This window comes from Xenopus laevis, chromosome 3S (genome assembly GCF_017654675.1).
Source record: "Xenopus laevis strain J_2021 chromosome 3S, Xenopus_laevis_v10.1, whole genome shotgun sequence".
Lineage (NCBI taxonomy): Eukaryota > Metazoa > Chordata > Amphibia > Anura > Pipidae > Xenopus > Xenopus laevis.
The window spans coordinates 89,100,563-89,127,769 of NC_054376.1; the positions used below are offsets into that span (position 1 = coordinate 89,100,563).

General features: G+C 37.5%; 1 protein-coding gene across 2 annotated transcripts in view; it reads right to left on the bottom strand.

Annotated features, from left to right (window-relative positions):
- Positions 1 to 421: 421 nt before the first annotated feature.
- LOC108713157 (ras-related protein Rap-1b) overlaps positions 422 to 27,207 on the bottom strand; it is a 39,952-nt gene continuing 13,166 nt past the window's right edge. For both annotated transcript variants that reach the window (XM_018255971.2, XM_018255970.2), the window contains exons 2-8: positions 21,200 to 21,286; positions 12,369 to 12,437; positions 11,616 to 11,672; positions 11,010 to 11,150; positions 7,991 to 8,134; positions 6,716 to 6,831; positions 422 to 3,648 (exon numbers count right to left, since the gene is read on the bottom strand). In XM_018255971.2, the coding sequence (XP_018111460.1) occupies positions 6,745 to 6,831; positions 7,991 to 8,134; positions 11,010 to 11,150; positions 11,616 to 11,672; positions 12,369 to 12,437; positions 21,200 to 21,256 (555 nt within the window). In that variant the 5' untranslated portion in view covers positions 21,257 to 21,286 and the 3' untranslated portion in view covers positions 422 to 3,648; positions 6,716 to 6,744. The remainder of the gene's footprint in view (positions 3,649 to 6,715; positions 6,832 to 7,990; positions 8,135 to 11,009; positions 11,151 to 11,615; positions 11,673 to 12,368; positions 12,438 to 21,199; positions 21,287 to 27,207) is intronic.

Here is a 27,207-nt window from a genome sequence, read left to right on the forward strand (position 1 = left end):
GAGCATTCGTTGCTCACCAAGGTGGCAATTACTTGTTTTGCCTTATTTACTTGTTTGCCTTATTTAGCTATGAACTGGAACTGATCATCAAAGTTTTCCATTTCCTAAATGCCTAAAAAAAAATCACTAGCTTATCTGGTTTCAGTTTCCCACAAATCTTGGCCCTGGCCTTACTGAAACATTTTTGAACTGCATTTACCCTAGCCCTGTGAAAGCAAGAGAACTGAGGTTTTAATGTACATATAAGACTGTTTATAATTTCGTTCACAATGTTCTTTGTCAATGCTACATATTCTAACAATATGTTCTGGCAACAATAGAACATTTGCTTATAACAGACATAACGTCATATACACAGTTGTTGTGGAAAGAACTAGTTCTAGGAACGTCTGAAACACATTCCTACAATCATACAACTTTGCAAAGAGAAGGAACATGATTTTATTTGGGTCTGTGTATAAGCAGAGTTCAGACTTGAAAATAAATGAAAGAAAATATAATGCAAAGTAGTCTGTGGTGAGTTTGTTGATAAATTAACCCTTGTGGAACATTAAACAGTTGTCAAAGAAAGGTCAAATAATACATTTTAGGTTTGATCTTTCAGTATATTTCTGGACAAAAAACAAATCAAGATATAAGGGAAATTAGTGACTTTTCATGCACAGTGAAAACAAAGAGCTCACAGAGAATTCTCTCTTCTATGTCTCAGATCTAACTGTAATGTTTACCATAAAATGTTAACCTTTTCAAACCGCTATATTTAATCCTCAGGGGAAATAATACTTAAAAAAGAAAAGACCTAGGTGCATGAATTAGTCTGTAAAACTTCCTGCTACCTTTGCAGGTTTAGAATACCCGTTAGATGGGGTTGGTGAGGTCACGGGCTGGGGACTGGCACATGGATAGGTTTAAAAGAGCAGATCAGGAGGTAACTGGCTGGAGAAAGACAATTTACTGGCAAGAGCCTTAACTGATGATTTACCAACTAGGCTGGTGATATACTGGCTGGGTGGGATCCCTACAAGTGTTCCAAGATTGACTGGCACTGAAATATGAGGAAACTGGGCTTTATTATATCATAGATAGATGGTTAGAAACGTTCAACTATGAGAGAACACTATCCGGAAAATTAAAATGTATTTAGAACTCGTGGAAATATACTTTAAAATATCAGTTGAAAATACTGTACTTTTTCTGAAATAATGAAGTTTAATCCTTTGTATCCTCCTCTAAGCAATCTGTCTCTCTTCAGTCTCTGTTTGTGCTGGAGTCAGAGCCAGAGTATGACTGATCGCTTTAATACATCATTGGTGCCTAGACAATGTCAATTAAAGTCTGATGCAACTCCTGCATGAAGAGATTACCTTGATTATTTCACAAATAATTACAGAATTTTTGATTATATGTAGAAAGTTCCATGTAATAAAGCTTGTATTAAATGTTCATGTTTAAATGTTAAAAGTTCTCCTATAAAAAAAATCAGTTTGTAAAGATAACTCACAGAAGAATAGAACTCGGCATAAATCAAATTCTAGAGCTCAGCCTATCTGATGCCTCCCCAAAGATTTCTTTTGATATGTTTAAATGAATGGCTAGGCATTGGCAATTTGTTTAGTGTAGGTCTCTGGTTCCCTGTTGTAGTAGAACTCATTCCTAAAATTTGATGGCTCTTTTCTGTTGCTCAGATAAACATATAAGGGAATGTAAAGAGACTAAACAGGGGTTTCTCTGCATTGTTCAAAGAGGAAATGAACTGTAAAAGGGTAAACAAAATTTGTTCTAGGCAGTTACTGACAAACTGTAAAAGACTCCTTTACTAGAATGGAAAATATTCTTCAGAACACTATCTTTAATTCATTTCCCCTGAAACCCTCAGATGCACATTATGCTAAAATTGATAATGAGAATTAGGTCACATCATTTGCACATACCAACCCTTTTTAAAGTGCACATACAGAAGTATGGGACCCTTCCGAGTAGCTAAGCAGTTCAACAGACCAACAATTAGTGCTTACTTTATAGCGTGTGTACAGCATTCCTCTTCTGTAGATATGGATTAATACACTTAAGTAGAACGATTTAGAATTGGAATGTTCTATTGAACTAAGCTGCCCTTGGTAAAGAAAATCAACTTGAGCCTCTCTCATACTATCCAAGAGACAATTATTATTGGCACGCTTATAAAGGATCTCCTCAAGTCGACATACTAGCCATAGAGAGGATTCTACATGCAACTCATAGCAGTAGTTGAGAACTGCAGGTGCAAACCTCAGTGCATGAACCTAAATAAAGTCTACCAAGAACTTTTCCAATATTAGGCAAAGTTTTATAGTGGAAGGTAATTATAATGCAAGCACTTGCATGACAATCCAAATTTATTGAACTGATGCTACATTATACAAAATTGCACCACTTTATTTAAGGCTTTTAAGTTTACATTTGGCCACCTCCAAGCAGTTGTAGCATTAGGTTGGTCAGCTGAATTTCTGTGGTTCCCTGTTGAATATATACACAGTCTTTACACCCAAACATTAATGCATACGAAGCAACGAGGCATTGATAAATAAATGAGCAGAAAGGTTAATTACCGCAACTCAGGAATGGTGACCAACTACACATGATTTAAAATTACGTCCCACATTCACATCCACTGAACGCTTCCACCATTTAACATCTCAACCAAAACAATACACGAGAAACGAGCACTGACAGGAAAATGTACTAAATCTGTATATTTGGTATTGCAAACACATGTATGCATCAGCAAGCACGGAGAGGGCTACGGGGCACAGTGAGAATCTACAGCTGCAGAAGCCTGAAAATGATTTACAAAATAATCATAAATCATTAAAAAACATCTTAAAACATACACTTCTTGTTGTAGACCCCCACTGTATACATTTCTATAAACATTATTCCCTATGTAAACAAACCGTAGAGTGGGGAAATCAAATCTGTAATTAATAAAAGAGCAGAAACCGAGGAGTGTCCTTTTGAAGGGATATGAAAGGCAAAGTGTTGACAAAGACAAGATACAAGGAACAAAAATGATTTAATGATCCCATTCAGTGCCAGAAGGGGACAACACTACTCTCCACAGGACTCCCTAAAAACTAATAAAGGAAAAGAAAGGAAACCATTGTTATATTTATGAGAAGCACTGTGTACAATACAATGGATGTTGCTCTTGTACTTCTTTAAAAGGGAGGAAAAATAGTTACAAGGAGCTACAAATACCAAAGATGCAAGATCATCAGGAGTAGTCTTTACAGAAGCTCTTTGGACTTTCTTATTTAGTAAGCTAAAATAGTGGTGCTTTTCATTGTACACTCCTGTAGAGAGGAGGGGCTCGTGAAAGAACACAGTACACGTTTTCAGACGTGCAAAAAACATTGCTGGGTGAACAATGTCTCTGTTAGCAGTAATACTGGATGTGGGCTCTGCTGTTCCCGGTTGCATACGTGAAGAACATTTCAAAGCAGGCATCTTTCTTGTGATTTTGGGCAGGGTTTTGATGGTGCACAATCTGAGCTTGCAACTTTCATCCATTTCGTAAAGGGTACCACCACAGGAAAGTCCATTGAAATCGTTGACAGGGTTAATAGAGTTGGAATGCTGGCACTGTTGTCGAACAACAGTTCTTCAGACCTATAAGTATTTAGATTTAAAAAAATTTTTTTTTAATAATGCTGGAAAATCTGACATATTTCCATTTAAACATGCTAAAGAGGTAGTATGTCATATTGAAGAAACTATGCAAATAATTGAGACTTACAAGCTTTTCAGGTGTCTAAGTAAAACAATTCTTGTCAGTCATGACGTTTCAAACCAGATACCTGCAACAATTGCCAATTAATCTGCAGGGTATTGTCATGTGTCTACTACCAGCATTCTAAATCAGTGCTGTGCACAAGTATTCACACTGTTACTAATTCTCTAATTGCAGTAAATACATTGAACACTGTTTTTGCCAATGATATTTTCGGTTCAAAATACTAAATAATGAATTTTTCCCAACTCTTTACATTAGTAAATAATATTGGGAAAAATGGGTACTCCATTCCTTTTAAGCCGCCTTTTCAACAATTACAGCTTTAAGTCTTTTGGAGTATGTCCCAGTTTGCAGACGGTTTCGATTTAATTTTATCTCTGTTCTTGCTTTTTTTTTTTTTTTCCCCTTAGGTTAGTTGGAAGACACATGTGGAATTCAGTTTTCAAATTGTGCCACAGACTCTCATCTGCTTTGAGATCAGGGCTTTGGCTCAAGTCTATCATCCTCTTGTCACTGCTCGCACAGAGTTGATTTCCACCCCAAGAATGGCCCAGAGATGAATTATGTTTTTTATATGCCGACATTCTTTCAACAGCAGAGACATTAAACTTTGACTCCCCATTGCAGGATATGTACTTTTCTGTTCTTATGTTACCATAATGTTGTGGCCTTGTGTTTAGAATCATTTTTAGTCGAGCTCAAAGATTAACTTACTACCAAGCATCACATTTTAAGCAGACGATTACAGCTTTTTTTATTCAGTATTTATGTACATTAGAACCCCCATTTTACGTTTTTCAGGGGACCAGAAGAAAATGGTGTAAAATCCAGGGAAATGTATTAGGCATAATATATTTTTGGGACCACAAAACAACAATGTAAAATGAGGGAAAACTTAAAATCAGAGGATGTAAAATGGGGTTGTATTATATTTAGCACCAACCATTCTCCAAAAAAAAAAATTAAAAAATGCCCAGTCACAGTGACCCTGCACCCACAAGATTCTATCACCAACATGCTTCATTCACTCTACTTTACTATATTTGTCCCTCTGTATAACACTGTCGTTTACAGTGGCAAAAAGCAAGCCATAATAGGAATGCAGGCCTTCAAAACTAAGTACAAAGCAATATTTCTATCAAGGCTTTCATACATCCATTATGATATACTGTATCTAGTAGTACTAAGTCTAAAGCAACCATTGAAGTTGAAGGAAAAAAAAACTAACAAAAGAAAACCGTACAGGTTACATTACAAAGCAGATAAACTCTGTAGAATATAATGGGTTTCGATTCATGTGTAATAGCTAACCCATTGTGTTCTACAGAATTCTATTAAAGGACCAGTAACATCAAAACATTTTTAAAAAAATTCCTTTGTATATAACGAAAAAAGACATATTAAATTTAAAATCGCATAGTCTTTATTAAGATAACTCCGCTTGTGCTCCTCTTCAGAAAAGGACGACAAAACGACGATCCATTGTGCAGCGCTTGATTTCTCCTCCCTGCCTACTATAGGAGATAGCCAGGGAGGAGAAATCAACGCCCTGTCTGAAGAGAAGCGCAAGCGGAGTTATTTCTTAATAAAGACTTTGTGATCTTAAGTTAAATATGTCTTGCGATTTTAAAGTTAAATATGTCTTGGTGTTTTTTTTCTCGTTCTATACAAACTAATTTTTTTTTTAAAAAAAAATTGATGTTACTGGTCCTTTTAAGGGGCTGTTCGCCTTCCAAAAACCTTTTTCAGTTCAATTGTTTTCAGATTGTTCACCATAAACAAAGACTTTTTTCAATCACTCTCCATCTTTTATGTTCCTGTCTCTAGTGTTTGTCTTGCAGCTCAGTGATCCAGGAGCATTCTGAACTGGTACAACTTACTACATTTAGTTGATACAATTAGTTGTTGCATTTATCAGCAGTATCTGTGGAGTATAAGCAACTATTGCATCAATTCTAACAGCTGCCTTTAATGAAACTCAATGATTCTTCTCAGCAGGGACAAAGATAACAAATGTATCCACTAGATATATCAATTTAGGACAATTAAAGTGTCAGCAACCCCCCCCCCCCCCCCAGAGCTGCTTTAGGTGAAAAATTAAACTTACTTCAATATTAGAAAAATGGTCACAAATAGAAAATGACTGGAGAAACAATTTTTTTCTGGTGATCTATCTGAACTCAACTGAACTGGTGTTTGAAGATGAATTTCTTTAAAGTTCTTCCATTTAGCACTATTTCAACTTGAAAGGCTGCCCCAAGGCTATGCGGAAGCTTATTTTAGAATCTAGTTTCGGAAGCAAACAGTTTGACCAGTACAGGGCAACAGCACATTATATTTTAATTACTTCAAAACGCTTTCATTTTGTAATGTTACTGTTCCTTTAAAGGGGAGGTTCGCTGACATTTTTAGTAAAATATAGGGATGCACCGACTCCAGGATTCGGTTCAGGATTCGGCAGAATCCTTCTGCCTGGCCAAACCAAATCAGAATCCTAATTTGCATATGCAAATTAGGTGCAGGGAGGGAAATCGCATGACTTTTTGTCACCAAACAAGGAAGTAAAAAAATGTTTTCCCCTTCCCACCCCTAATTTGAATATGCAAATTAGGATTCGGCCGAATCTTTCACAAAGGATTCGGCCGAATCCAAAATAGTGGATTCGGTGCATCCCTAGAAAAATATAGCAAATGGTTTTCTGATGGAAATTTGATTGAAATTTACTGTAGATACATTTTAGTTACATTTTAAACGCCATTGCACCTTACAGGATAAATGCAGAATGAATGTCACCTAGTTAAATGGTAATAGCAAATAATAGCAATCATTTTTTGATTATTTATACAGTAAATGTCTTATCTACCAAAGTTTAATTACCCCCCAAAGAAAAACAGATGATATGGTATTCCACACAAATCTGTATACAAACAAAAGGGATGTTACCTGGCTCAGAGCTACAGCACATCTGTATATTAAAGCAGATGACATGTTGACTTTTTGCGTGCCTTGCCTGGGACGGGGGTTTTTCTGTTGATCTGTCGCACAAGGTCATAAAATATCTGTAGATACAAACAAATAAATAATATGAAGGCAAAAAAAAGACGATACAATACAAATTGAAACACTATTTATAAAGCAATTTGCGGCAGTTCTAAAAGGTATTCAAGTTGAAGACTTCCAAACACTTTTTTCCGTTCAGTTGTTTTCAGATTTTTCACCACAAACACTTTTTTCAATTGGTTTCCATCTTTTTTTTTTTTTGTTTTTGTTTTTCCAAAATGTAAGTTTAAAGTTCCCGACTCTCAGTCTGACAGCTCAGTGATGCAGGAGCATTCTGAACTGTTACAATTTGCTCCATTTAATTGATACATTTACTTCATGCATTTCTCAGCAGTATATGTGGAATATTAGCAACTATTGTATCAATTCTAACAGCTGCTTTTAATTAAACTCAGGGATTCCGCTCAGCAGGGACAAAGTTAAAAAATATATCAACTAAATGTATCAGTTTAGAACAGTTAAAGAGTCAGCGACCTCCCCTCCCAGAGCTGCTTTTGAAGGTAAAAAAAATAAAACTTTCAAATATTCCAATATTAGAAAATGGTCACAAATAGAAAGTAATTGGAAAAAGTCTTTATTTCTGATCTATTTGAAACCAACTGAAAAAAGTGTTTGAAGGTGAACAACTCGTCAATGGGGTCTACCATTTCTGGCACTGGTAAAGATTAGTCTGATATACAATATACATAAATGACAGAAACCTTGTTTAATTAGCTGGAAGAGCTCTAGAATTTATCAGTTTTATTAAAAAAATACAAAGGCCGACCTTGTACACTGAACCACTAAATTAGTTTTTTTTAGTTTTAGCTGTCCCCCAGGGTCCTCTACCAAAGATCTACCATACAGATTCTTGCAAATAAAAAAAAGTGGCAAACACTGAATCTAAAAGGTCTAACTCCATTGTCATATAGGTAGTCATACGGCAAAGGACAAAGGGACATCAATTGTTATTTCTTAGAGCTTCATTAAAATGAAATGCTGCACTAAGCAAATGGCAGAACCAGGTGTTAAGATTTACATTTGAAAAGTAAGCACTGGCTATCTGCTTCTCTATGTAACATACTCGTATAGGAGCAGCAGTTATTTAGTAACTACATATATACCACTTTCTCAGTGTACACATAAGGAAAATAAAGGGCAACACAAAGCAAAGCATACCTCATTGACATTTATCTTCGATTTAGCAGAAGACTCCAAAAACGCACAGTTATTCCACTGTCTTGCTAGATTCTGACCCTGCTCTTTTCCCACCACTCTTTCATCTTCCAAGTCGCACTTGTTGCCAACCAGAATCATTGGCACCTTGAAAATTTCATGGGAGGGAACAACATAAAAGCTAAATATTACCTTGCACAAACATCTATTGTTTTCCCCCCATCTAATGACAAGAACATGAATGAATTAGTAATTTTGATAAAGTATAACATTGATGCAATGCATTTTTATAGAAAATAAAAAACAAAATATTATTAGCAGTCAAAACACATTACTTCCAGATAGGGATACACCGAATCCAGGTTTCGGTTGGGGATTCGGCCAGGATGTGGTTCGGGATTCGGGCAGGAGATGCCTTTTTTCAGCAGGATTCGGACGAATCCTTCTGCCCAGACAAACCTAATCCTAATTTGCAGACGCAAATTAGGATTCAGATTCGGTAATTGGCCAAAATAGTGGATTTGGTGCATCACTACTTCCAGAGGATAAAAAAAGGGAGGGGGGCACAAAAATGAAATCTTGTTGCCCTGTCAGTGAGATACTGGGATTGTAGTTTAGCAGAATATTGACAGTGTGAGGTTGCACATACACTGGCAGGTCATGTCTATGCACATTTCAATATGAATCTAGAGTGAGCATAAAAATGACATGGATAATGAAAAGAAGTAGCTTTCTTGGATTTCAGCCATATATTCCCTCTCACATGACCATAAAGAGGAAAAATAATGTGGTGTGACACTGAGGAAAGTTTCTGCCTGACCTAAGGGTCACGACTGTTCATGCTTAAAAAATGTTCATGCAACACTTTACAGAACTAGCGTAAAGTATAAGATCCATTCATTTCTGATGATTTATGTGGGTAGTCAATCAGTGCCCTTCATCCAGGCCTGCAGATACCCTTAAGTTCAGGTCTGATTAACTGCCGATTGGCTGGTATCCTACAGTCTAAAATGCAGAGTGCCACCTCCCCTCTCCCCCCCAAACAGCCCGGGAAAGCAGACAGCAAAAGTGGGTCAGTGCTAGTACAGTTAGTTATCAGACTTAAAGGAGAAGGAAACCCTTTCGTTGCAAAACCCCTCCCCCCCCGGGCAAAAGCCCCTAACCAGTTAGTCACCCCACCATGCAGGTCCTCTCTTACCGAGTTCACGGGCGCCATCTTTGTTCAATCGCTCTTCTTCCTGTATTTAGCGGCGCATGCGCAGTAGGAGGCATTTGCCCGGTTGGATCTACTGTGCATGCGGCGAAAGTCCCGAAGTATCCGAAAAAAGAAATCGGAAACTTTGTGAAATTCGGGCACATGCGCAGTAGATCTAACAGCAAATGCCTCCTACTGCGCATGCACCGCCAAACGCCGATCAGTAGAGGAAGAAGAGCGCTCGGACGAAGATCACGCCCGTGAACTCGGCAAGAGAGGACCTGCATGGAGGGGTGACTAACAAGTTAGGGGCATTTGCGCCGAAAGGGTTTCCTTAATAGCCCAATGCATCAGTTTCATTTAGGAGTCTGTGCATGGGCTAATCACACAGTGAGTATCACACCTGTCTGTCCATAAACGGCTGTGAATCAGTGCCACAATTGCCGAGGCATGAATAACTCCCTCTCCCTTTATTACTATTGAAGCATAAACTGGTAGAACAAAAAAAAGACAGCTTTAGAAATAATTACAATAAATGAAAAAGTCGAATGGTCTGTCAATGGTCCACTCTTAACAGTTTGGTTCTGTTGATTGCAGCTAAAAACACATGTATGCTTCTGCATCTGGTATTGTACAAATGTGGTAAATATAACAGGTATTGTCAGATATTGATATAAAGCAAATGCATTACTCATATGTAGGGATGCACCAAATCCACTATTTTGGATTCGACCAAACCCCTGAATCTTCGTAAAAGAATCGGCCCAATACCGAACCAAATCCTAATTTGCATATGCAAATTAGGAGTGGGAAGGGGAAAACAATTTTTACTTCCTTGTTTTGTGAGAAAAAGTCACGCAATTTCCCTCTCTGCCTCTAATTTGCATATGCAAATTAGGATTCGGTTCGGCTGGGCAGAAGGATTCGGCCGAATCCGAACCCTGCTGAAAAAGGCCGAATCCTGGCTGAATCCCGAAACGAATCCTGGATTCGGTGCATCCCTACTCATATGCAAAAAAAAAATGGTGGAGAACAAAGGACAGGTAAAATTAATATATAATGAAACATGACTATTTCAAAATATAGATCCTTCACATTTTAGTGTTTTATGCTGGTTAGTCATAAGTGAAATGTACAAAAACATGCCAGTGCTTTCTCAAACATATGGTAACCATGTGATGGCCATACACATACCATTAATAAACTTTCATACAATTTTATTTTATATTTTGTATGTTGACCCACAAATGCTGACCAATAGCCATTTATTATGGATATCACTTGGTGTGGGGCCTGAGTGTGGGGATAAGATTTTGAATAATAGACATTAATATTATGTTCTGAGACAATCTAATTTGGTTTTCTTTTTTGTGGTTTGTCCGTTATTTAGCTTTTTGTTCAGCAGGTCTTGAATTTGGAATTTCAGCAGCTATGTTGTTGCTAGGTTCTCATTTACCTTAGCAACAAGGTACTGGTTTTAAAGAGATACTGGATTATTACTAAGATAGGGAGTGATTAGAAAGAGAAGGGAAAAAAAAGCAATAACAACAATGAAATTGTAGCCTTGAAGAGCTATATTTTTATGGCTGCTGGGGACAGTGACCCCCATTTGAAAGATGGAAAGTTGCAGAAGATAAAGCCAAATAATTCAAAAACTAAAACAAATAATGAAGCTAAATTGCAAAGTTGCTAGAAATAGGATTTTCTATAACATACTTAAAAGTTAACAAACTTGATTCACCCCTTTCAGTCCTAATACTGCAGCCTGCAATAATAAAGGATATCTATAATAAGCCATCTTTTAATATTCTCCTTCAAAATACTTACATCATCAGTGTCTTTTACTCGGAGTATCTGTTCTCTGAGGTCCTGCAAGTCATTGAAAGTGGACTGTGCTGTTATAGAGTACACTAATGCAAAGCCCTGTCCATTCTTCATATACAGATCCCGCATCGCTGTGAATTGCTCCTGTAGTAAGAAATAAAAACAAAACCGTATAAGTGCCTATTAGGTAATGTATGCTACCTGCAGCGTAAAACATAGAAAAGTGTTTGATTTAATAAATTGATCAGGTGGTGATGTCAATTAAATTCAGTAATCTCCAAGGCAAAACTGGCCACAGTTGTGTCAAAATGGTTTCCAACAAAACTGGGTATAGAGGACACTGACAAGATGTCCTTCATCCCAATAATTGTAACTTATTACCTGACAAAGATATGTATTTATAGTGGCTGGAAAGCCAAATGCAATAAAAACTGTTGTTAAAGATTAGGCTTAATATTAGCGAGGTTGCTAGAAAACTGTAGGACGGGTCAAAATGTCCCTTATATGCCAAATCTTCCGTCACGGACAGGGAATGCAGAAATAAACCAAACTGCTACTTTAAGCATAGTGGCTTGCTTTCTGTATACATAAATGTTTGCTATAACATACCGTTCCTGCTGTGTCCAAGATCTCCAACATGCATTGTTGACCATCGACTTCAACTTGCTGTAAAAAGTAAAAGAGGGAACGTTATAAAATTTCTAGAAAACTGGTGCAATTAGGGCTATAGGTAACGATTTGGTTCTTAGTTTAATATTCTTGAACGTTCCCGGTTTATTGCTCTCTCTGCTCTAAATATAGCAGCCTAAATGTCCAGCACTACCAAATACTGATGTTTATTCAGAGACCTTGTAAAAATGTCTCTTTTAATCAGCCAGATGCCTGTCCAATGTCCTGTTGTCCAGAGCTCACAGCTTTTTACCATTCTAGAACGGATGGCTGTGAAGTTTCCTATTTTATATGTTTCTTCTGTGGAGCTCTGGTATTTTATTAGGAAAACCTAAAATGAGTCAAATGATATTACTATAATATAGAAATAAAATTAATTTGCAAACGTGCTAAGTTCAACTGCAAAAGAAGTTTACCCACAATTTGATATTATATTCCCTAGTTAGTAAGTCATATTCTGAGACAATTTGCAATTGGTTTTCATCTTTATTATTTGTGCTATTTGAGTTATTTAGCTTTTAATTCAGCAGCTCTCCAGTTTGTCTCCCTTATGTATGACATCAAATGTACTTGGTTACAAGTAAATTTGGGCTGCTTCAATCAAATTTTTAAGAATGATAAACTTGTCTATGTGATAAATAATAATGATAATAAGGATTAACTAAAAATAAAAACACAGTACAGAACACAAACCTTTCTGTATGAATCTTCTATTGTTGGGTCATATTTTTCAACAAAAATTCCTTGGACAAACTGGACTGTCTGTAAAGAAAAAAATATACACCAGCGCTATTAGTGTAAACATCATATTGGGTAAATGATTAGAAGAGGATTAGAACACTGCAATGTAAAATCAAGTTTACTAAATGCCATGAAGACTTCAAGGTATGAAAATTAAACTTTCATTCACAGACAAAGTAAAGTGTAAGGTCACAGGGAGCTTTTTTAAGTAGCATTTTTAAAAACACATGGTCGAGAGTAAATACGCGCGAGATGAAGCCCTACTGAAAATAATGGAATACACACTTTAACAATTCCCACTGGGCATTTGCGAGTCAACATCCGCTGCAAGACGCGAGTATTTGCGTTTTATAGGATACAAAGGTTTGGAAATACACTTTACTGAAATACGCCACATAATTTAAATATGGAGGCCAAACTCTCGCGAGATGGAATTCACATATACATATTTGCGTCACTGTCTGCTGGTGATGTAATTATGCTGTGTATTGACATTCAGTCCAACGACATTTTGCATGCATAGTTTCCGCTTGTTTTTTTTTGTTTTTTTTACAAATAAAGAATCTTCCAAGCGGGAATTGTGGAGAAAAATGCATGTTGGGAAAAGAAAAGTCCAAGCTGAAAAACTCACATTATCATGCGCATGTGGTTTCATTGGCGTATTTATTCTCAACCACTTGTTTTTAAAAAAGCTACGTAAAAACGCCCCGTGTGACCTCACTATTAAGACATCCACCTGAAGCAGACTGTTTCAAGCTTGGTCCAGCTGTTTAGAACTGATCAAACACTGCTATGGAAACTATCTATATACTAAAGACCACAATGCACAAGGTTAAAGTGGTTGCCACTTTGTGGAGACAGTAATTGATAGTTTACTTGCGTGAATAAAATATTTGTTTCACAGACAAAACATCATTCTAGTCTGATATTATTTCTTCCTACTTAGCAAGTAACCACATAAGAGGAACACAGATACTGTGCAAGTTCTCCGGTAACAGACTGCGATATGGGAAAATGGGAATTGACTAAGTAGTTACAGAGGCTGTCACAGGGTTCCTACATAGGGAGCAAAGGCACATCTCATCAGACACAGCAAATTGGCCAATGTTCATCTAATCAGTAGACTAGTAGAAATGCTCCGATATCTCTCCATGGGAAGCAGTTACTGGAATATAGAGGTTTTTTTAAAGGAGAACTAAAGAAGTAGCATAGAAATGTTGTACATTATGTTTTGGGTTGCCTCACGAGCAAACTTTGGGCAACTTCAGAAAACGAAGCGCCGAGAGTGCCATGCCGCAGGCGATTTCTCATTCTAGCAGGCGGAAGCTGTTCGGGGAGATTAGTCACTCCAAAGACGATGCAATTAGCCCCTGACTAAATCTCCCCAAATATCCAGGTGTGACCTTACACTAAGGGCTAATGTTTTCCACTAGACCTCTAAATCAGCATTCCTAAATGAGATAAAATGCATTTTATGCTGGGTTCCCCTTGCAATTTATGTTTTTTGGCATTTAAACCTTGCAAAGCCTCATGTTATTTTTTATATTACTAAGGATACCAATTTCACTAAGTGCACACCAGGAAACCTTGAAAGGTAGTACAAACACAAAAAAGAGCAGATTTATGTGCTAGGTAGTGTTTCTTGTATACACAAAGTGTACTTATCTCAATGCTGCAGGTAAAAAAACTTTTGTAACATCTGTCCATTTACATTAAGAGAACAGAGGTTAACAGCAGCTGATATCCTTATTGACTTACCTGGGCAAACAGACTCATGAAAGAACAGAGATATTATTCAGAGTTCAGCTACTGTTAGTGTGCTGTGCTAAAAGCAATCACAGCCAGATATAGATTTTAAAGTAAGAACTGCACCGCACACACTTTCAAGAGTACATGCTTTGGATTGTGTCCAGTACTGCATGCTATTATAAGTGATTGAAATCAGGACAAGAAGTGAATATTACTATGTGGCAAGTGTTATGTACAACATTCTGTGGATAACAATACAAATGTGTCTCTTGTACAACACAAGACAGTCAATGTCACGTCCAAAGTTGGAACTAAGCCAAGTCTAAGGTAACTGGGTTCTTGTCTGTGTTCTCCGACCTTCAGCCACTAATAGCTGCTCTGCTTCCCTGGGGGGGGGGGGGGGGGGGGGATCATACAGTCTTTTAAACTCTGCTATTATGAGAAGAACAGTAGCTCCTGAAACTGTATCTACATTAGTACCTACAGCACAGAAAGAAAACCTGCTGGGGTGGTTCATTATTATGCTTTATTTATAATATTTCAGTGTGTGTGTGTGTGTGTGTGTGTGTGTGTGTGTGTGTGTGTGTGTGTGTGTGTGTGTGTGTGTGTGTGTGTGTGTGTGTGTGTGTGTGTGTGTGTGTGTGTGTGTGTGTGTGTGTGTGTGTGTGTGTGTGTGTGTGTGTGTGTGTGTGTGTGTGTGTGTCTATACATATACCGTATATACTCGCGTATAAGCCGAGTTTTTCAGCACCCAAAATGTGCTGAAAAACTCGACCTCGGCTTATACGCAGGTCATACGCCAATCCCTCACCGGATCCCTCACCTCCCTCTCCCATAGCGCATCAGGACTCTGTGACTGACGATCAGGAGGCGCCGGCGCCGCTACCCACGTGGCGGCCATGGGCGCCGCCATTTTGGGAGCGATGCCGGCAGGGAAGGACGCGCCGCCCGGAGCTCCTGGACCTGCTCCGGGCGGCGATCGTCAGTCACAGAGTCCTGATGCGCTATGGGAGAGGGAGGTGAGGGATCCGATATTACGGGATTTGAATTTCTACGCTGGACCTTCCTTACGCCCGGATTTGCTTGCGGCCAGGTAGGCTTTACATTCGGTGCTTTCCTTCTATCTTGGCGCAGTCGCTCTTTATTCTCCAACGCAGTGCAGGGGAGCCGGCATCGATCGCGTGTAAAAAAAACTTTCAGGAGAGATGGTTGGGAAGTAAAAATGGCTCCCCCGCCTCCCTCTAAGCCGCCTTGGGCCCGGTGGTGGAATGTTGTGTGTGCAGTTGAGTTGGTTGGGGGCTAGAAGTAAAGCCGGCACCCCCTGTCGCTACACATGACGGGGCCTGACACCTCCTGACGACGCCTTCTACTTACGGTAACTGGGGGAAGCAGCCACTCTGTATGGTTAGGGGTAGAGTCGCTGGGGAACATGCCTTCTACTGTTTCCCTGTGGCCCCTAACTTTTTGTCTTCCTACTGTCTACTACATACTGTACTATCCTGGCTAGCCCCATATCTATCATCTATCTATCTATCACTGCTGCTCTTAGCACCTGTATTTTATTTATATATGTGGCTATTGAGTGGATCTGTTGGGATGTTTGTTCCCTTTGTTATGAGATGGGTACGACTAGCTGCTGCCTGGCCAATCAATTACATTTTTTTTTTAAACTTGTGCTTGTTTTTATGAATTAATGTTTTAAGCATCATGGCTTGATTTTTAACATTAAACCGACTGTTTGATATTTCTGAGACTTTTCTGAGTTGTGTCTAGGCTTATACGCGAGTCAATGCGTTTTTCTGGGTTTCATAGGTAAAATTAGGTACCTCGGCTTATACGCGGGTCGGCTTATACACGAGTATATACGGTATATATATATTTTTTTTTTTTTGAATTTTGAATAAAGTACCCCCTATTGTAAAATATAAGGATATTACAAGTTACCGAGGAGTTCCTTGACCATATAAAAGCGCAAGGCCGAAGTTTCTTCGAATATCCTCATATTTTACAAGGGGTGCTTTATTTATTATAATACACAAGTTTTAGTGAGTCATGTGACAAAATTACATCACTACTCACCATTTATAACTGATGACAGCACTTGTCACCGTTTCTAAGGAAATCATTTGTCAGATGTCAGATCTGTTAGCACAGTTTCTGAAGGAAACACTGCAGTTTTACTAGTGCAGGGCAACACTGCATTTTATTTTTATCACTTTAAAACAATTTCATTTTTTGATGTTACTGGTCCTTTAAGGATTAACTATATCTTAGTTGGTCAAGTACAAAGTAGTGTTTTATTATTACAGAGAAAAAGGAAATTAATTTAAAAAAATTTGGATTATTTGATTATATTGGAGTCTATGGGAGATGGCCTTTCCGTAATTCAGAACTTTTGGGATAACAGGTTTCCCGATAACGGATCCTATACCTGTACTATCTTATAGAATACACCAGAACATAAATATCCGATTTTCTAGCTTTAGAAATCATCGTCCTGGCCCTTTAAATGCTTCCATCATCCCCCTTTGGACCCTAGATGTCAGATCTGTTAGCACAGTTTAACCCATGCTAAATGCCCAACAAGAATGCAGATACTCCATGTCATAAACATAAGCCTAGTGCCCAGTGAACACTGGTGGGCAAGTATTGCATTATAGTCAAAGAGACTAAAAGGTCAAACTCACTATACAGCTGAGGTAGCGACACATTGTTTCTGCATTTTCACAGCTGCATGCCAAAGCATACAGATACCTGGCAAAAATTCAAGGAAGCAGGGACATGATAAGAGTCAAAAGTGAGTTTATTGTTATTTCATCCATATACGTTTGTACCGTACACAGTGAAATGAAACAATGTTCCTCTAGGACCATGGTGCTACACACAACATGGACAACAGACAAATAGTGCAAAAATATGCAACTCCTGCAAGACAGGACAGCATAGTGCAGGGACAGGACAAGACAATGCACACTCAGCAGATGTAGTATGTTAAGTAAATAATGCTAAACGTCAGACATGATGGGTGTATCATTGTGATATGATAGTAGTAAGTACATGATAAAGAACAGATCTATAACACCTCTTTATTGGTATTAACCTGAAGTCACACATATAGATAAAGTCTTCATCACTAAGAGGTTTTCATTGATCATTAAGTACAGGTATAGGACCTGTTATCCAGAGAGCTCAGGACCTGGGGTTTTCTGGATAACAGATCTTTCCGTAATTTGGATCTTCATACCATAAGTCTACTAGAAAATCATGTAAACATTAATTAAACCAAAGAAGCTGTTTTTGCTTATAATGAGGATTAATTATATCTTAGTTTGGATCAAGTACAAGGTACTGTTTTATTATTACAGAGAAAAGGGAAATTATTTTCAAAAATGTGGATTATTTTTATAAAATGGAATCTATTGGAGACGTCCTTTCCATAATTCGGAGCTTTCTGGATAACGGGTTTCTGGATAACGGATCCCATACCTGTACCTTATTCTATTAAAAAATTGCTCATGGAATTTTCATACTGCCTCAGCTTAGATGGTCAGTTTTATTATTTTCAGAAAGCCGATTAAACCAGATTACAGAAACTGTAAATTTAATAAATATAACTGCAGACAGGAAAGCAGGCCTAACGCCAAACTGATTCAAATTAGGACCTCCTGCAGTCACCAGCTTTGCACTAACTGTGCTCAAAAGTTCCTGATGCACAAAACTTGGTTTTGACAGGCAACATATTGCTGCTGTAATGCATGCGGACAATAAGGCTAGACACATTTAGACGCATTTAAAAAAAAACCCAAAAAAAAAAACAACCAGTTATTGTCTTACTTTGAAGCTGGCCATACAAGTTAGGATCCACTCATCTTAACCACACAGTTCACATGGCGTTGTTATATGGTGATATAAATATATATATACAACCCGAATCTACTAGAAAATAGGGATGCACGGAATCCACTATTTTGGATTCAGCCAAACACCCGAATTCTTCTCTAAATATTCGGCTGAATACCGAACCAAATCCTACTTTGCATATGCAAATTAGGGGTGGGAAGGGGAAAACATTTTTTACTTCCTTGTTTTTTTACAAAAAGTCACACAATTTTCCTCCCCACCCCTAATTTGCATATGCAAATTAGGATTTGGTTAGGCCGGGCAGAAGGATTCGGTCAAATCCGAATCCTGCCCTACTAGAAAATCATGTAAACATTAAATAAACCCAATAGGCTGGTTTTGCCTCCGATAAGGATTAATTATATCTTAGTTTGGATCAAGTACAAGGTACTGTTTTATTATAATATACAAGGAAATCATTTTTACAAATATGCATTATTTGTATAAAATGGAATCTATGGGAGTTAGCTTTTCTTTAATCTGGAGCTTACTGGATAACCGGTTTCCAGTTAACAGATCCCATATATGTATACACCTTTTGTTCAACATGAGTTCAATGAATAGGACTTCTGCAGAACATAGTTTTTGTCTACAGAGCAAACAGGAAATAATGCACAGATAATCCTCCGGCATAATGGACTCTCACTAACAAAACAATCACAACAAACATGGAAGGGATGGGGTTGCATACTAGTAATATAATTATCTGCCTTTCAAGGACCAATATATATGTACATATGTGAATGCATCCCTGCCAAAAACACTTTTCTGACCCAGCCTCCACATTCATTATGTGGTTGGCATTAAGCATGCCTGCGCAATTTTGGTGTAACTCCCTGTACCCTGAAACTCTGGCATAATATTGAGGTTATAATAACCTGTAGCATCTGGGGAATTATAGCCTCAATATAACAACACCTGCCTGTCACCACAACTACTGTCAGGCTGCTTTGATAGGTAGGCTGTGTTAGTGCCAAATGCCACACTGACGAGCATTAACACATACCACTGCAGATTATATAGGATAATATATCCCACCCCCCTAGTAAAATTTCTAACACTATTATAAATCATATCAAGGGTTCAGTAACTTTATAAAAGCACTTGGAATGTAGCATTGTGTAGCTCCTGTGAGATTTTTAGAATCGTAATTATCAATGGAGTTCACCATTGGATAAATATGCTTTTAAAAAATCTTATAGGACTGGTTGGAAACTATAACCAGAAAGGAACACAACACATCAAAATTCTTTAACACCTGGTCTACCTACATAGCACACCTCCCACAACACATCAAATGCCTCACAATCTATACCTTTAGACATACGTCTTGGTATGACATGGAACTTCTCAAGGATCATCCTTTGGTCGTGGAATCATCCCAATATCTAGCAACATTACAACAAGAGCTATCAAGCCCCGATACCGCGCCTCCCAGAAGCCATCTAACCAACAGACTACTAACCTCCTATCAGAACTAATCCCCACAGATCCTACCCCCCCAATGCTATAAGCCATGACTGAGCTGAATGTTTCTAATGTTATTAAAATGTTATTGAAATGCTACGTATTCGAAATCACAATTACTATACTCTCCGCTTTATGGAACCATGTATAAAAATCCGTTGTGACTGTACCTTGTCATTTACAATAAAAAACAAGTTATAAAAAAAAAAAAAAAATCTTATAGGAAATGCATCGAAAGTGAGTGAGTTCTAAATTCACACTTTGATAAATCTGCCTGTCTTGACTTTCTATACAAGTCCAACACAGCTCTTTATCAGCGAGTATATGTGCCTTTAAAGATGCCTTCAGTAGCACATCATCTTCTTTGCTGTTGATTCACAGCAAGTGCTCTGGGCTGCTGCCAGTTACTGAAGATTAGGAACAGACTAACAATATACATTTAAAATAAAGGGTTCATAAGAAGTTTACAAGATTCAAAATAGCCATAGCAAATACAGTTGAACTGCCTCATTTTAAGTTTCCCCTCATTTTACGTTGTTGTTTTGTGGCCCCACCTATATATTATACATAACACACTTCCCTGATTTTACATTTTCCTGTATTTTACATAATTTTTTTCTGGTCCCCTGAAAAATGTAAAATGGGGGTTCTACTGCAAATCATTCCTTTCTTCATCAGAATTGATTAATAAGCAGTCCTGATGTGACCACAGTCTGCTCATGTGTTGTTTATGGACAACCCCTAAGCTTAGCTTTTGAACAGCACTACAATATCTGGGTGTGAAGTGCCCTCTGACGCTCAAAATGCTATTGGGATGTCGCGCTCCTTTGGATAAGGTACAGATCATTACTATTCATGGGCCGCTGAACCTGTTTTTTTTTTTGGAGTATTTTTACCCATATTTTCTCTTAGGCTTTTATTTCCCTAAAAGTACAACATTCCTCCCCCCATATTTTACCGTTAAGATGGATAAGGTTTTAAAACAAAGGCAACAAACCCATACTTTTAACACTCCTCTGTTTAGCAACCTATGCTATTGTTTCTTTTAAAAGAACTAGTGTTTAAGGGGCCATTGGTATCACACTGAATAGAGATCTACTGAGTTAAAGCTCATAAATACCTTTCATCCATTTGAGCTCATACAAACTTTTTACATCATATGGTAATTCACCAAGCAAAGTAAACTAGTACATATATGGGACCAGTTATCCAGAATGCTTGGGACCAGGGTTTTTCTGGATAAAGGATTTTTTTGAAATGGGGATCTTCTACAATAAGTTTATATCGTGCAGACATTAAATAAACCCAATAGGATGGTTTTACTTCCAATAAGTATTAATTATATCTCAGTTTGGATCAAGTACAAGGTACAGTTTTATTATTAGAGAAGGAAAATATTTTTTAAAATTTGGATTATTTGGATAAAATGGAGTCTATGGGACACAGCCTTTTCATAATTCTGAGATTTCTGTATAACTGGTTTCTGAATAATGGATCCCATTCCTGTACTTGTTTTTCTATATATTTGCTTGCAAGCATGAGCTGATTATAATTTGTGCTACCATTTCTATTACACATACACCTTCAAGATTTTATCTTGAGAGTGTATGTGTACACTTCCACTAACATAATAAAGCTTATCAGAAGTTACAGTAGAAAACACTTACCAGGGCAGATTTTCCAACACCACCCGACCCAAGGACTACTAGCTTGTATTCACGCATGATGCAGTCTTTAACTTAACACCTCCAAACCTAAAAGGTACAAATTAAATATTTGTTATCAAATGGATTAGGAATATAATATACATAATATATAGTGAAACCTCGATTTTAAGTACCTTGAAGTTTTTCAGCATTTTACATTTTTTTATTTGTGGTCCCACTAATTTATAATGCATTTCAAGGGACGCATTTCCCTGATTTTAAGTAATTTTTTCCTGGATTTTACATCTAAATTTTGTCCTGATGTTGCCAAAAACAGTTTTTTTTTTCTTCTATGGATGTTATTATTTGTGAAATAAAGAGGTTTCAAATACTAACCATATGTCTATTTTGCCATGGTTCTGCACGTAAATGGTCAATTCCAATAAGTCTGCCCCTTATAAAGTCCTGCACCAATCACTTATTGCTTTAGGTTGTGTATGTGACTGACAGAGAGGCCCTGCACATGTCCCCCATAGTGTAACATTAATGCTGCAACGTTTAACCCGTTATTAACACAGTAAATATTGTATCTCAAAGTAAAACGGACTCCTGTGCTTATATCCTTTCAGTACTTTTATGAAAAAGTTACTTTAACCCATTTCCCTGATTTTACATTTTCCCTGGATTTTACATAATTTTTTCCTGGTCCCCTGAAAACTTAATGGGGGTTCTACTGTATATAATAACAGCTTATATTACATTGCAGTATGGTCTGTCAAGACTCTGGTGTGACATACATGCTAAGGAAGCAAGGTCTAAACCAGCCAAAATGCCAGAGCAAAGCTTTCTCAAACACTACATGAAAATTTGGGCAATTTTAAACCTGGGCAGTAATCCTGAGCAATCAATCATTGATTAACTTTATTAAAGCAGAACTGTCACCTGCACATAAAAAGCTGTATAATGAAAGTCCTTAATTAAACACATAACCCAAATTCTTTTTTTTTTTTTTCATTAAAACATCCAATAAAATATGTGAGCTGTCAATCAAATATTACCTGCCCCGCCACTATGCCTGAGGCATAGATGCAGTGGCAGGAAATTACTTTCACTTTCCATTCAGCACTTAGATTTCACTGCACTACCCACATTCCCCCTTCCCCACTCACTCTATAATTGTGTAGGGCACAGTTCATGGGAATTAGGTCCCCCATTCTGGTGCATACAAAAGATTTTGAGGTGATACACAATCTGTCTTAATAACAAATTGCCACAAAATGGCTCCTGCCCGCTTGCTGTGATTGTGCAATTCCAAGACTGAAGGAAACAAAATTTAAATAAATATTCTGAATTGAGAAAGTCAGTTGGACGACTGGTGAAAGTTCTTCAAGGAAAAAAAATACAGCAAGTCCAGTTGATTAGACTTATTTCTACAGATATAATATGGAATTATTTCTTAAGGTTACAGGTCCCCTTTAGCCAGCTGCAGATAAAATGGAAGCAAAAATCTGGTTGCCATGAGTTACTGCAGAGGTGCAAATTTGCCCGGTGTTGATAAATGACATCCCCTTCGCGTGCCAAAATGCCTTAAACCGATATCCGCTGCCAACAATGAGAATCACTACATATCACCAATGCTTGTGCCAATTAAATCTCATCAACAGAGAGTGATTTGCAGTGTTTTTGACAGCATTTGATGATATGCTGTGGTTGCATATTCATTTTGTTTAGTAAAATAAAACATAATTTAAGTCAGTGAGTTTGTCTAGAAGAGAGATAAATTAAGGAGAATTGCATTTACTCGTGTATTCCAAATTGCTCTCTGGATTTCTGAGCACTGCTCTCTCATGGAGCCTTTGAAGTTCATGAGAACACTTTTAAAATAGTATGACCTTTTTAAACTCCAAAGGTGCATTTGTCATAAGCAGGCCCATTGCACAGAAATAAAAAAGTTACTGTTCAGCAAGTCAGTGGCGCAAGGTGATATGAACGGATGGTTTTGCCGCCTGCATGATGACTCAGCTGGTGTATGGGAGATGGGCTTCCTGTAATTCTGAGCTTTCTGAACAACTGTTGCGTTAGTGAACTGCAACAGAATTAGGCACTGTCAGGTGGTTGGACAGGGTACAGCGTGAACAAATTATGAAAAGTAAAAAAAAAAAGCACTATAGATGTACAAAGATGCCTTTTTAATCTAACTTCATGTGAATGGTAAAAACACACAGAACAAGTAACACAAAGTAATACAGGTATAGGATTAGTTATCCGGAAACCTGTTATCCAGAAAGCTCAGTCGTATCACAGAAAGGCAATCTCTCATAGACTACATTATAATCAAATAATTCCGATTTTAAAAAAACATTTCCTTTTCCTTATAGTAACTAAAGAGTACCATGTAGATATTTACAACTAAGATATAATTAATCCTCAATGGATGCAAAACAATCCTATTGGGTTTAATTAATGTTTAATTGATGTTTCAGCAGACTTAAGGTATGGAGATCCAAAGTACAGCAAGATCCATTATTCGGGAAACCCCAGTTCCCAAGCATTCTGGATAACAGGTCCCATACCTGTACTATAATACAGTACATCCATTTGTATTGCAGAACTTAATTTAATAAGTCAGTGACAACAGTTATTTTGTGTTTCTGTGTGCCCTGTGTTTATTCTAAGTATGTAAAATCTACATGAAGGGAAAAAAGGCATTTCATAACCAGCAATAATTGCTGATAGAATTGTGTGTAAATTGCAGGCATCTGGTAGCAAACATTCAATTTTGCCGTGACCCAATTACCACAAGCCTCATGATAATGCTGTAAGGATGTAATGCAGAGCTCAAAATAAGCGTTTCCTATTGTTACTGCAGAATTGCCTTGTAACTAATGGCTTGCTGCACACACTAAAGAAATATTGAGGGATCAAAATATAATTTACACTTCAGCTATTAAATGTTATTTGAAATTCTGAAAACCCCCACATTTTTATGGCAAATTATACATTAACTAGGGCAATGGTGCTCTCAACAGATACAAGCAAATCTAGCATGACTATATGCTTGCATGATTTTCTCCAAATAAGTCACAGATGATTACAGAACTGAGGACCTAAGCATAATATAATTAACTGATTAACTGTTCTAAGCATGGTTAATACATTTATTATTTTACTAACCATGGAATTGAGCTTTTTATGGCTGCAAATTCTGCCAATTCTATATAAGAAATGCTAGTAACTTTATTTTCCATATTACATCTGAACAGTTCTGTAAACAGTGCATGTATCATCATATTTGTTAAAGACAGAAGTGGAAAGAACTTTGTTTACCTAACTTTAGGCTAATTTCACACATAGCAGATCCTCCAACATCACTTTTCTGAATTGCCTGTGACTCGTCCTTGTTATTTACTATTCACTTTAATGTAAACTGCCTAACCCAGCGTATAAGGGTTGGCATGTTCAAATGAAGTAGAGTGATACTGCTGGTAACATACAATGTGGGACTTTTTCCAAAGTTAAAGTAAAGGGTGCTTCACCTGAAGGTAACTTTTGGTATGTTATAGAATGGCTAATTCTAAGAAACTTTTCAATTGATCTTCAGTTTTTGAATCATTTGCCTTTTTGTTCCGTATCTTTCCAACTTTCAAATGGGGGTCACTGACCCCATCTAAAAAACAAATTCTCTGTAATCCTACACATTTATTGTTATTGCTACTTTTCATTAATTATATTTGTTCTTGGGCCCTCTCCTATTCATATTCCAGTCTCTTACTCAAATCAATGCATGGTTGCTAGGGTAATTTGAACCCTACCAACTGGATAGCTGAAATTGCAAACTGGAGGGATTCTCAATAAAAAGCTAAATAACTCAAAAACCACAGGTAATAAAAAATTAAAACCAAATACAGATTGTCTCAGAATATCGCTCTCTACATCATCCTAAAACAGCACACAGGGTTGATTATAGTTATATATATATAGTTATACGCTATGATCCGTCGGATTTTGTTTTGGAGGGAGTACAAGCAGAGGAGCAGGACTCTCACACCTCTGCACTTGTACTTTGTGGTCATCTGGAAGTGAACAACAACAGACTGTATATTCCACTCAGACATAAATGACAAGAGCTCCGTGGGAACATTTAACATCTAACTTATTTACAGTTAGGCCCATACATTTTTGCAGAGACATTTTTTTTTTCGCTGAAACTTTTTCCCCTCAAATCAAGTACAGGGCTTTTATCTGCTTAATTGATGATCACAAAACGAAGGAATTGCCCACACCTGCCCATGAAATAGCCTTTGAGTCAATGGTCCAATTAATTTTGAGCCCCTGAAATGAAGTGATTGCGTTAAAAAGGGGCTTTAGTTCCTCCCATTTTTATGCAATTTTTGCTTAACCCACTGAATTAAAGCTGAAATTCTGCAGTTCAACTGCATCTGCGCTGTTTCATTTAAAATTCATTGTGGTAATGTACAGAACGAATATTAGAAAAAAGGCGTCTCTGTCCAAAGATTTATTGGCCTAACTGTATGTATGGAACACAACTTAATTCTCTCTTATTGCTTACTTTTGATTACCGGTACAGTGGTATATTGGTACATTATATACTTTGAGAGTATAAGCAAAACTTTTTCCAAACAAAAAGGGGGGGGGGAGAACTAACTTCATCCCATACCTGCACACCAAAAATGTGCATAACTGTCCTTGTCCAGGATTATCTGTAGTATGTTTTCCTATAATATATCTAAATTGCATGTTTCTGGTACCTAAATGATATGAAATTAAAATATAATTTAAGTGCAAATTAATAGATATGTAATTTTTTTTCTAAATCTACAGTAGTTTTTAAATCTTTAAAGATCTCAATTACCAACCAATTTGGCCAGATGAGTATATTTCAACATATAACTCTCTTTTGCCTTCTTTAATTGCAGCCCCACACAAACAATAACAGGGTCTTAAATGGTTATGTTTCCAGAATAAAGTAAGACTCAGGCTCAGAAAGGCCTAAATGTATCAGATATAGATGGCTACCTAGAGTAAGGGCAGGACTACACAGCCGATTCCGCCGCGATCTGACGAGCTGCGCAAAATCGCAGGCGTCACGTCGGATGCAACGGAAATAAGGTAAGTAATTCAATTGTCGCATTGTGTGGCTGCATTGATGTGACACGACTGTCGGATGCAGACGCTACGTCTGCATCCGACAGTCGCGTCGCATCAACAATGCGACACGATCTGAAACTGCCATTACTTACCTGGTTTCCGTCGCATCCGAGGGGACGCCTGCAGTTTTGCGCAGCATGTCAGATCGCAACGGAATCAGCCATGTAGTCCTGCCCTAAAACATAGTAGTATAACTGTGGCCAGATCCACTGGTTTGGAGCGCCCACATTCTGGATCTGCACTTACAAAGATCACCTCTTCCAAAGAGATTTTCAAACCTGCCCGACTGACATCTGGCCAATTTTTGCTTCTCAACAGCTGCTCAAACCACACTGAACTGAGCATCACAGACACTTTCCAAGATGGTAACCCCTTTGACAATTGCTGCTATTGAGAAGCTGAAGCTTTAGACTGGTGTCATCAATTCAGTATATAAAAATATGGCATTTTAGCCATATACATTTTTAGGGTTTAGTTTCAGAGAGGTTGTTGACCTTTAAATTTGCTTTCGGCATTGAATTGAGAGTGATATTCTGAGACATTTCGCAGTTGTTTTTTATTTTTTATTGCTATTCAGTAGCTATCTGGGTTGCTAGAGACCAAATTACCCTAGCAACCAGGCACTGTTTTGAATGAGAAGCTTGAATATCAACAGGAGCGGGCCCGAACAGAAAGAGGAGTAATACAAATTAGCAATAACATTGCACCCTTATAAAGCATTTGTATTTTAGAAGTCTGGTTCAGTGACCCCCTTTTGAAAGCTGCAATGAGGGAGGTGTAAAAGGCATATTATTCAAAAACTATATTAAAAAAAAACAAAAAAAAAACGAAAAGTTAACTGAAAGGTAACCACACCTTTA